This window comes from Hemicordylus capensis, chromosome 3 (genome assembly GCF_027244095.1).
Source record: "Hemicordylus capensis ecotype Gifberg chromosome 3, rHemCap1.1.pri, whole genome shotgun sequence".
NCBI lineage: Eukaryota > Metazoa > Chordata > Lepidosauria > Squamata > Cordylidae > Hemicordylus > Hemicordylus capensis.
Genome location: NC_069659.1, coordinates 100,524,925 through 100,537,022, shown reverse-complemented (window position 1 = coordinate 100,537,022; position 12,098 = coordinate 100,524,925). Strand labels below are relative to the sequence as shown.

The 12,098-nt window shown below is 42.3% G+C and overlaps 1 protein-coding gene across 3 annotated transcripts in view; it reads right to left on the bottom strand.

Moving 5' to 3' along the window:
* MED14 (mediator complex subunit 14) overlaps positions 1 to 11,758 on the bottom strand; it is a 76,530-nt gene extending 64,772 nt beyond the window's left edge. For 2 of the 3 annotated variants that reach the window (XM_053309882.1, XM_053309884.1), the window contains exons 1-5: positions 11,357 to 11,757; positions 7,085 to 7,111; positions 4,004 to 4,109; positions 2,660 to 2,833; positions 1,448 to 1,577 (exon numbers count right to left, since the gene is read on the bottom strand). In XM_053309882.1, coding sequence (XP_053165857.1) covers positions 1,448 to 1,577; positions 2,660 to 2,833; positions 4,004 to 4,109; positions 7,085 to 7,111; positions 11,357 to 11,532 — 613 coding nt within the window. In that variant the 5' untranslated portion in view covers positions 11,533 to 11,757. Of the gene's footprint in view, positions 1 to 1,447; positions 1,578 to 2,659; positions 2,834 to 4,003; positions 4,110 to 7,084; positions 7,112 to 11,356 lie in introns of all 3 variants that reach the window. The other variant, XM_053309885.1, reaches the window with a different exon arrangement.
* Between the last annotated feature and the right edge of the window lie 340 nt (positions 11,759 to 12,098).

Genomic DNA, 12,098 nt, shown 5'->3' with positions numbered 1-12,098 from the left:
TGCTCAAAAACTTTCTCATGGGCAAGGTGTCCCCCACAAGCCTCCTGCAATAACTGAAAACCATGGGAAGTACATATGGGAGAAAGTATGCAGGGCCCAAATCATGAAGGGCATTAGAAGAAGTAATCAGTGACTTACACTGAGCCTGGATACAGACCATTTGTCAAAATATGCAAGATAACATGCTTTGTATCACATCTCTATCAACTGGACAGCTGCATTTGTAGTAGCTGAAACTTGTGAACATGTTTCCAAGGTCAGCCCCATATAAGACACATTACAATAGGCAAGGCAAGAGTTAATCAAATCATGAATGACAATGGTATGGTGTCTGTCCTTCAGGAAAGGGTGCAGCTAGCATTATAGTTGATAAAATTCACTCCTAGCCAGATGCAATGTGTAGGCATCCAGAAGCAGGGTTGAATCCAGAAATGTAACCAGAGCGTGAACCTGATCCTTCAGGAGAGTATGATCTTGTCAAATACAACTATTCCAACCCTCTCCTCAGTGGAAATAGTTGGAATAAGTGGCGGGCGCCATTTGCATGCTGGCGCCCCTGCATGAGGATAAGCACTGCCACAGCAGGAAGCTGCTTGCGATGACAGAGAGCAGGTAACGACCTGCTCTCTCTCTTTTTTAAAAAAAACTCCCGCTCACCGCTTCCCTCGGCACTGAACCTCCATTCATACACATCCCTACATTCAGGAACTCCACCACATTTGGATTCGTTGAAAAAGAAGCAATGTTGTATCAGAATATTGATCAGCACTCTAAACTAATGAACAATCTGCCAGCAACTTCTCCTTCACATTAAACAGCATTGACACCAAGACTGAACTTTGTGGCATTGCATAGGGGAAGCTGAGCAGAAGTCAGCTGCAACTACCCTCTAAATACCACCCAATAGGCAGAACATGTTAACTATTTAAATTCAAAAAGCTGCAGGCCATGCTCCAAAGAACTCCTTAGGCACAAACAATGTTATCATACACCTACCGGCCCTTTTTACATTCTCATCACCCCCATCCACAGCAACCCTTCTGACTCACACACACTGTATGAAAATGCCTTTGAAATTTCCTGTTCTTTCAACAACAGTTTAAGATACAGTGTGGAAGGTTTCTGTTAAAAAAAACAACAGAATTCCTCTGTTTGCATGTCATCTAGGTGTCTGAACTGCAACCATATTATTAATTGCAGCTTCTTTTTACCAGATGTTATGGAAGGGATGGCACACCTTGACCAGTCACAGTGAAGAGGGAATAAAAGTTGGTGCCTTGCTGAGATATCTCTGGCAACCTCCATAACTTCTAGTCCTGCTGATCTATAATATATTGTTTTAAAACTCTGAAAATTCAAGTCTTGCAAATAGGAGATCATTCAAAGAAAGCAGAAGTAATGTACACAGATTCTTGCAAAAATAGCAAAAATAACTTCAATTACTTACCAACTGTAAGATTTGCCAACTGTGGGGGAAGATCTGTTGTTACTAGTCGGTGGCGAAGAATCTGGTTTAACTGATGAAGCGTTGTTTGTTTCTCAATTTTTGTTATTGGATCAGGGGGAATTATTTTATCCTGTTAAAGGTAAACATGTGCATTATGACAAGTTTTTCTGCATTTTATCCCAAGCATTCAGCAAATGTGAATAAGTAGCATGGACAAACCTCAGAATCTAGGTTATACTTTCATATTGGTCAGGATTCAATGAGCTGTTTGAGCTAATCCAAGGGGCTTAATGCTACTCCCATAGAACTTTTGACTTTTTCCTTGAATAGCTGATCCCAATGCCATATTGCACACTGATTTTAAAACTGAAAAGGGTTTTTTAAGCAGTTTATCATGCAATGGCACAGATGTTGAAACAACATCAGTCTAGAGCCTTCTGGGCTCATTACAGTTCTGGGTTTATACATTTACATCCACTCCTCCTCCAGGGAGCCCAGAACTGTGTACATGGTTATGTTTATCCTCACAACAACCCCATGAGGTAGGCTAAGCTAAGTGACTAGCCCAAAGTCACCCGAGTTCCATGGCCAAGCAGAGGTTTGAACTTGGGTCTCCCCGGTCCTAGTCTAACATATTAATCGCTACACTACAAGCAGAGTGCATCAGAATATATTTAGGTAACCTTAATGCCAATAAAAGTTCACTTTTCACAGAATCCATTGCGTTTTCCTTCTGGTTTAATATAATGAAAATACTGTTTGGATAAACAGTAACACAAATGAAAATTACAGCACTAGATACAGGTCCAGGCATACAGTCTTTTTCACTGTTGTCTCACACAAGTTTTTCTTTGTGGGACACTTGCAGGTACCACAAGTAGCACGCATGCTTTTAGACAGCTCAACACACCAGGTAATTAGTCTTCACTGAACAGAAGTTTATATACACCTTAAGATTAAATACTTTGACGTACTTCTAAAAAGGATGAAGCAACCTTAATTTTACTGTTGTATGTAAATTTCACCTTCATTCAACCAAGGTGTCTCAGGTCAATCAAAAGTATTTGGCACACATTATTGCTAAAGAGATGTAAATGACTCAAATATATGATCAAGAATGCAGCAAAATTGTGAGGAAGAATTGTCCTCCAGAAGCAAACTGTGGCAGATTTAAGACAGCACATTCATTAGTCGGATTACAAAGCAATTTACCCGTATACAAGTTGGCAATCGTGGATATGACCCAGTTGTCAGTACATCAATAGCATATGGAATAGCAAAGCTTGGCAGACGAGCATGAACCAAAGCATCTCTAGCTAGTGATGCTAAACGATCAGCAGTGTCAACGAACAGAATCGCCTGCTGATCTAGAAAGCTTGATATCATCTGCAAAAATAGACATACAGAGATTAATCCCTTTCAAATTATTCACCCTCATCATTTCTAAAGAACTCTGTGAAAGTTGTTTCACAACTTAGATGCACCATCCTGTTTCCCACTCCCTATTCAAAAGTCTTTGGTGAGAGGAATACTGTAATATTGGTTCCTTAAAACCTTATTGAACCACATATGTAAATAAAATATTTTGAATTTTATAGGAAAATAGATTTCCTTCAAGGATCAAGCAAGGATTTCAAAAATATGCAAAAACCATAACAAATACCCAGATCCTTTTAAGGAACTGCTGATGCCAAGAGTTCAAGAACAAAAAAGAGTAAGGCAACTTGGGAATTAATTATAGCCCTGGAAATAATGTAAAAGGAAATCAAGGATAATGTGAAGAAAAAGCACAAGAAATAAGAAGCACAAGTTCAGCAGATCAGCATCTGCATTATGCCCTTCTGATGGTGCCAGCCAAACAGTACACTTTATCAGTACATAGGAGGATGTTGCGACAGATAAAGAAAGCACTGCCATACAACCATACAAAATTAAGTTCACTGCTCAGATGGCTAGAATGGTCAAGAATGCCACACAGAAAACTTCCTTCCAAATGAAGTAGAGCCATTATGGGGCTGAGGACAGAGGAAAACTGGCTAAGCCAATTTATGTTTGCAATGGACATAAATTATTAACCTGAGATGAGAAATAGCACCAGAGATTATGGCTAAGATTTACATTACTTTACTACTTAAAATGACTTGTTCCTATTTATTTCAAAATATACCAAAGCAGCCAAAGTTCTCTGGCTTGCACCTTATCTAAGCGTACACACTAATGTACGCTGAGTACATTTTAGAAGAGCTTCCAGCAGTAACAGAATTATCTGCAAATGTAATGTCATCAGCACTATGGACTCTGGCTGACATCCTGACTAAATTAACTCAATAGTACTACTCAGGAATTACTCTAAATGACTACTAAATTTCAATAGTACTTCCTCTAGTAAGTTTAGTCAGGATGTCAAACACCATGCCTAAACATTCTCTAATAATATAAACCCTGTTGCCATTTTAGTCAAATCTGCATAAATACTCTATTATGTTGATAACCACTACCCCATCACCTCAATAGCCATCCTGCTCCAACAGAGTTCATGGATCATCTCAAACTTACTGCACACTTTTCCACCTTTCCAGCATTATTCGCCCATTTAACCAAGGCTAACAATCGAACAAACAGTTGCCGTGTACGACTTGCAAACTGCACTATTTCTATTTTTCTGTTAAAAAAAAAAGTTGCATTTAGAACACAGTCAATCAATTACTATTAAGTAAACAGAAGGTGAAAAGTCACAAATAAATATGCCAAAAGATACACTAGGTGTCCAATAATGCCCTACTTTAGGGATGTGCACGGAACCAGGCGGGGGTGGTTTGAAGGCGGGGTGGGAAGTACTTTAAGGGTGGGGGTGTACTTACCCCTTCCTCCACTTTCCCCCTGCCAGCACTCCACTTTTAAGGCTCCTTCAGGGCGGCAGCATAACTCCCTGCTGCCCCGCTCCCTCCTTGCCTGGAAGTACTGGGCATGTGCACACACACCGGGCATGTGCACACCATGCTCGTGACCAGCGTGCGCACACACACCCAGTACTTCCGGGTACTTCCAGGCAAGGAGGGGGCGGGGCGGCAGGGAAGTATGCTGCCACCCTGAAGAAGCCTTTAAAAATGGAGCACTGACTGGGGGAAAGCAGAGGGAGAGGTAAGTGCAGCCTCCTCCACCCTTAAAGTGTGTCACCCCCCACACGAACTGGCCAAACAGCCGGTTGCTCGAACCGGTTCAGAGGCCCTTAAAAGGGCCTCCAAACAGGTTCATGCACATCCCTATCCTACGTATTCCCTCCCTGCCCCCCAGAAACATGCTATGTAAAAGGTTCCTGTTTGGGGATCTTCCTGAAGTTACCAGGCAGAGTTGCTTTTATTTAAATCATATTAATTTAAATCACGATTTAAACAGCTTCACAGAAGGACTCGAATTTAAGATTCTATTAAATAATCTTTTTCTAGTTAAAGTACATTCTTGCTGTCTAATTTAACCTTAATACATATTCAGAGATAGATGTAGGTTTCATTTTTAGTAGTTAGGTACACACTTCTCATAATGAGATTTCATTTGAGCAACCAGGCCTTGCATTTCTTTGTTGCACTGTTTGCATTTTGCATGTATGCTTGTCTTACCCACAGGTACAGAAACTTCATTAAAATATTCCCAAATAAAGTCTCTTTTACTGTCTGCTGCCATGATAAGCATTTCCCTTCTACAATGGAGGACACACTCTAAAAAATGTTTCCTCAGGACTGCATTAATATGTTCCATTTTCACTTTCTATTCCCCTCTCCTATCCCTTGCATTTATATCTAGACTCCTCCTCGCTCAGATCTACTCCATCCCCACAATTCATGTTAATTCATTGGCCTTCTTTGTCTTTGAAATTTTAGAGAGGTAGGAGAGGGTCAAGGACTTGAGTGTGTGCGCGTGCGCGCACGCACGCTCACATGCATGCATATATACCACCTGCAGCATAAGATTGATCAGGTCTGTTAACAGCCATATATGAGGATGAGAGTTAACTTATTCATAGATATTAATATTCATGATGATATATTTGACCTAGGTTGTTTTTTAATAGTTTTTTTTTTATTAAAATCAGATTTAAATTTTTAAAAATCCAATTTAAATCAAAAGGTCCATCTATTTAAATCATCTACTTTTATCAACCTACCAGGAGATTCATGGTCAAGTGGTGAATCCTCTCACACCTATATTGTATGGAGTTTGGACTTGAGCAAGATGTCCAAACCGTCTGATACAGTTGGTGGTGGCACCAGAAAATGGTTTTAAACCACTCGTTAGAACTGGAACCTGTGTGCCTGTTAGGCATTCTGGTGGTAGTAAATGTACCGTTTCCACAGGTATTGCATATATGGTAATCAAAATACAGATTCAATTTTTATTTTTCAACATTTATGTAGCTGCTACATCTGCTAGCAGTATTTCAAATTTTTAACCTACTTTATGTTTTACTATAGGTTCAATATGTAACATTTTACGTTTTAAATAGTAGTAACAAGTTTAGTTGTATCTTGCAGTCAACACATTCCATTCTGTTGCTTTTATTTGCAGTTTCAGAAAGGTCAGATATCTGACATGTAAGAAAATGTAAAATCTATTATCATCACAACTGCATTTGCTGTGCCTGCCTTACCAGACAATTTCTTGCATACAACCACTATTCATACTCCATCTTGCATATTAGATGGAGCAATTTTTGAAACTTCTTGCCAGAGAGGCTGCTGGTCCACCTCATCATTAGCATTTAGGTGCGGAGTAAAAACCTGTGTGCAGCTTTTAAAATTGTTTACTTTTGCTTGGCAGTCTTCCATGGTTAGGGACATAGCAACTTTGAGCTTTTTAATTTTGTTAATTGTAAACTGTCTTGACTTTTTAACAAAACAGAAAGGGAATAAACAGTTTTAATACTAAAAATAAAATATTTATTTAAAGAGATGTGTGAAGTCAACTGCTGTTCAGTTTCTGTACAGCATAACCACAAGCACTAAATTCCAAATGGAGGACAGTTACGCTAGCTAATTAAAACACCCCCTAGAGCAGTTGCACCCAAAAGCAGGAAACCAACAGAGATACAATCAATGGCAAAGCATTCAGTGATATATCATCACCAGCTTCAACTTCCCACATACTGAGAAGAAATCCCCAATTAAAAAATAGATAGATAGATATAATATAAAATCACCACTTGATACAAAGTGCAAAGAAACTATGGTAAGCACTTGCCCTTCAAACTATGATTGTTAATCAGCTTCAAGCTATGAGTTGCAATCCTGCTTTGCTGTGCAAGCACGAACAATAGTTTGTTGGCAGGATGATAATGACAAACTATGGTTTGCACTAAAGAAGATGTAACTTATAGAGCTGAAACATTCAGGGGAGGAAGCACACAAGCAGAATATTTATTCCCATAGCACTAAACCATGGTTTAGGGTTACGTGTGAGCTTATCCAATACAGTTTAAATTGCAAATTATGGTAATCCTACTCTACAAAACGGCAGCATACACCTGCCCTTAACTCAGGCAAACCTAAAGTAAGAATACAACTGGCCCAATTCTTTTCCAACGATCCTATATTTTAATCTGAATAAATTTCTTTGAAATCTGCCTTAATGCTCTTTACTCACCTTTCCATATCTGTCTTTCTTGGTAATCTGTTTTTGTTTAAAAGGGAAAAGGAAAAGAACTATTAGAACTAGAAAAACATGTGCTATAAAAGTTGCTGGCCTTTCTTATAAGGGCCAAAATTGGCTTACAATACAAAATCTTAAGAACAATAAGTTACAAGAAGATGCAAGGCAGAAGACAACTAACATCGGAGAGCAGTCAAACACTAAAGGACAAATAATAAGAGAAAGCAGATCAGCAAAGAGGTTTAGGAAAAATTTGTCAAGGCCTACTGGAACAAAATATTTTTAAGTGTGTGTCTAAAACAAGACACTGTAAATTGGCCTTTATACCAGGGAGTTCCATAATATTACATTATATTACATCACAGATTACAAGGAGTTAACACATTTCACCACCACATCAGTGTTCTCCCTAATTTTTTTCATCTGTGTGTGGAATGAGTTTTGTTCTGGGCAGCAGCGTCAAGGCACTGTGCACGCCCGCCCATGTATTCAGAGTGGGACCTTCCTGATTATTTAATTAATTCATTTATTTTATTTTTGCATTTATATCCCGCTCTTCCTCCAAGGCGCCCAGAGCAGTGTACTACATACTTGAATCTCTCCTCACAACAACCCTGTGAAGTAGGTTAGGCTGAGAGAGAAGTGACTGGCCCAGAGTCACCCAGCAAGTATCATGGATGAATGGTTTGAATGATTTGAACTCGGGTCTCCCTGGTCCTAGACCAGCACTCTCACCACTACACCACGCTGGCTAAACCTGAGCGGAATCTAAAATTAACTGAGCGGACATCAAAAAACATGTGAGCACGTGCAAACATGCATGCCTTAGAGGGAACACTGCACCCCATCCATGGTGCACTCCATTTTACACAATTAACTACTTTCTGCAATGCACTTACAAGCCCATTTATTTTTGAACATGACACTTTATCGCCTTGAAACTTGATATTCTGGCAAGCTGTTTGCCATATATAAATGGTGTTCAATACTTATAGGAAACACTTGATGTGTGAAGGAGAGACATGCATCTTCAAAACATACAACATATACTGTATATGCCTGCCACATGTCTCCGGATTTCCTTTCACATTTCACCTGTTCACTACCATATAGAACATCAATGTAAACTTGCAAGAAACCTGCAATCGCAATGCATGACTCAGCAGTTGTTCAACTTCAGCATCCTAAATCTCTATACTATATTGATGATGTAACCCTTTGCCCATAATGAAGATTAAACAAAATTTAAGTCACACTGTTGATTATTTTTCATTCTGGTGGGGGAGATGTATGCACACCACTTTAAATTATACTGAACCATATATTGAATTCTAAGCTATACTAAAACAGTTCAACTAAAGAAGAACACTGTTCTTACTGCAGTTTTTTAATATTTTTGTGAAGAGTACCCTAAAAGCAGTGTTCCCTCTAACAGGGATTCCCAGATGTTGTTGACTAAAACTCCCAGAATCCCCAAGCAAAAGCCATTGAAGCTGGGGATTCTGGGAGTTGTAGTCAACAACATCTGGGAATCCCTGTTAGAGGGAACACTGCCTCTTCCATGTATAACACTGCCTCTTCTGTATAACTTCCATGATTTACAAAATGGTTAAAATGAAATAACTGATTTTGGATCTGTTTAGTCCCACAAAAATGAATGCAATTTAATTTAAATGCAAATATTTCCAATTAACTTATTTGGGGATCCAAATGTAGGTATATTTCACATGCAAAATAATAAAACACATTGTGACATCTTGAAAATGAACTGGTTTAGCATATTCTTTCATAGACAAAAGTCTACTTCTTCATATTCCAAAAGAGACTGAAAAAGCAACTAACTTGGATATGTTTGTGCTGTCAGGTTTAATTAAGATATTTATTATTAAAATAATAGGCAACCACATATTAATTATCGAGGTTGTTACCAGGCTAGCCTATCGGAAATATTGGAATATCCTCCCACTACCATATGGAGGCAGCCAATTGCAGGGGAATTGCTCCAGGTAGTACAGTGGTTGGGGAAAGTTCTTTAATTCCCAACCCAGCACTGGCACGGGCAAGGCTGCACAGGTGGAGAGAATGCAGGGAGCATCCGTGGAGAAAGTAGGGAGTCATACAGGGGAGACTGGGATCGATCGCAGGGAGGCTGGGAAACAGAGAGCGGGTACTGTGGTTCGTCCTCGAGCTTCTCACTCTGGGAGGCATCCCCACACTGTTTCCCAGCCTCCCCACACTTTTTCCCAGCCTCCCCTATGTGACTCGCCATCCTCCCCATGGATCATCCTGGCATTCTCTACACCTGTCCAGCCTCCACCATGCCAGTGCTAGGTCAGGAATTAAAGAACCCCCACTCTCCCCCAACCACCATATTACTTGGGGCAATTGCTCCGTGGTTGGCTGCCTCCGCATGGTGTGGGCGAGGGAATGGTGCTATTGGGCATTCCAATATTTCCAGTAGCCCAGCCCTACTTGTTACACAGAGGCCACACAAATCACACGTGCTGCCCTGTCAACTTCAGAGGCTGCTTTGCCCAATATTTAAGATATTAATTGCATTTTGGCTTGTCTCCATAGTAGTGCAGAGTAGAGATCAATCAGTTTACTACTACAAACAGCTTCTTGAACAAACACAAGCCCTATTCACATGTTATGAGTATCAGCCCCACTCATGCTTACAACTGCAAAACTGGGAAGTAAGTTCCATCCCGCACTGTCACTCACCTCCTTCAGCCAGCCCATTCATGCTTACAGCCCCATTTGTCTGAAAGGGGAGGAACCCTAAGTATGGTAGCCAGCACTTCCATGAGCTGCAACCTGGATCACCCAAGGTTGCAGCTCACAGAAACGCTGGCCATCATGTATACAGCACCTCCCCCTTCAAACAGGGCCCTAAGCATGAATGGGCCAGCTGGATGGTAGGCTAGGACTCCTCCCCACTTTTGCAGTTGTCAGCATGAGCACTCATAATATGTGAACAGGGCTACAGCCATAGTGCAAAACAGACAGGCCAGTGGAACTACCATGTCAAGTCTTTTGCCACAAATGTTCCAGCCATACAACATGAGATTGCTTCAAAGCCCAAATGTACATTTTATGTAAAAGATATACAACTTAAACAAAACAATAACTACTAGTGGTATATACAAATAACATTAGGCCTACATATTGGGTGCATTGTTTTGAAGCTTCCAGTTCCTGCAATGCAAACATGTAGGGTATGTCCCTCAACAGTTTTACATGGACGGTTGACAGGGACCAGGGCAGGCCTAGAAAAGACAGTTTATCTCTCTCACAGTGAACAGAAAGTATCTTGGGAAGCTAAAGTTCAGCATCTAATAGGGAGCAGCATAAGCTGCCAATTGTACCGTGACTCGGGTATCTGTTTTAATCATGCAAGATTATTGTTTGCAGGCTTAAGCAACTGTAAACGCCATTGCCCACTGGGAAGCAACAAACCTGGGCTTGCCATAAAAGCTCCATAAGAAGCAACAGCCAATTTCAGCTCTCTGACAAGTGTACTACATGAATCAGGTGTTTTCACTCATTCTTTTGTTCCATTCACACTTTAGATTTTCAGGTGTACATTTACATCTTCAGAATAATCTTAAAAACCACAGCATGTGAAAGGGACTAGGGATGTGAACGGAACCGGTTTGAAAGACCAGTGGTTTGGCCATTCAAAGGTTGCAGGAGAGATAACTTTAAGGACTGGGAGGGTGCTCTTAGCCCCGCCACACACCAGGACTGTTTTCAAAAATGGTCCCACCGGGGCAGCAGCATACCTCTTTGTCACCCTGTGTGTCATGGACCAGAAGTGGCCACTGCACATGTGCATATTGCAACGTTCACATGAGTGAGCGTGACATGTGTGAGCATGTCACGATGTGTGCACGCACAGCAGCCACTTCCAGCCCACAATGTGGCAAGGAGGTACGCTGCCGCCCTGGTGGGACCATTTTTGAGAACAGCGTCCACGGGGAAAACACAGCAGGGGGTTAAGAGCACCTCCCCAGTCCTTAAAGTTATCCCCACCCCCTCAACCTTCGAAACCAAACAAACCCAGAAGTCTGGCTTCTCACCACCACTACAGAGTCCAGTTTGCTTGTTTTCATATCAGTGAAGAGGTTACAGGAAGCCAAGCGGAGGGCTTGTGGGTGAGAAACCTTAAGAAGCCAGAAACAAAACTGGCTTAATACGGCTCTGTCTGAGAAGAGGGGGAAAGAGGCGAGGAAGCGGTGCAGGGGCTCGGCAGGCACTACTCACAGCTCGGCGAGGACGGTGAGCTCCGCATATGTGCGATGCAACAGGAACTCGATGAGGGTGCTGAGCCGGTAGCCTGGGCTGGCTGCCGCGGTCCCTGGCGGCGGGGGAGCGGGAGCCGAAGCGGGCCCACCCCCAGCCGGGACCAGCTGGTGGCTTTCCAGCTGCACCGGCGCCATCGCGGCGACAACAGAAAGCAGACGACAACCCAACGCCGCGGACCCTCAGAGCCCTTCCCGCCCGCGGCAATCAGGCCACGAAGGGCAGCAGGCTACAGGCCAAGAGAAGCCGCAGCGGCGCTCACAAGGTGCGACTTCGCCCTGCCAGCGCCATCGCTGTTCGGACTGCGGCCGCCATTGCTGAGGGCGGGCACCACACCGGAAGTGATCCGTGTCGAGCCGCAGACCGGAACGAGACACTGTCCCTCTGGCGGTCGTGCCTACGTCGTAACAGGGGGTGGGGGGGTGACGGGCCAGCTTGGTCCTCCCCCTCCCCTTTCAGAGTTGGAGGTGGCGCAAGAGACAGGGAGGAGGAGAGCGCTCCGTCCGAAAGGACTCGCCGCTGTTTCAGCAGCCTCCCTTCCTCCCTACGCTGAGGCTGGGTAGCGAGAAGAGTTTGTGGGGGGTTTCCCCCGGACAGTGCTCTTGTGCTTTTCACAACTCTATGAAAGGGGGAAATGCTTCCACATGTTCTATTCAAATACTATGCATCTCCTGGATTACTGCTTTTTCATGCTAAAGGCGGA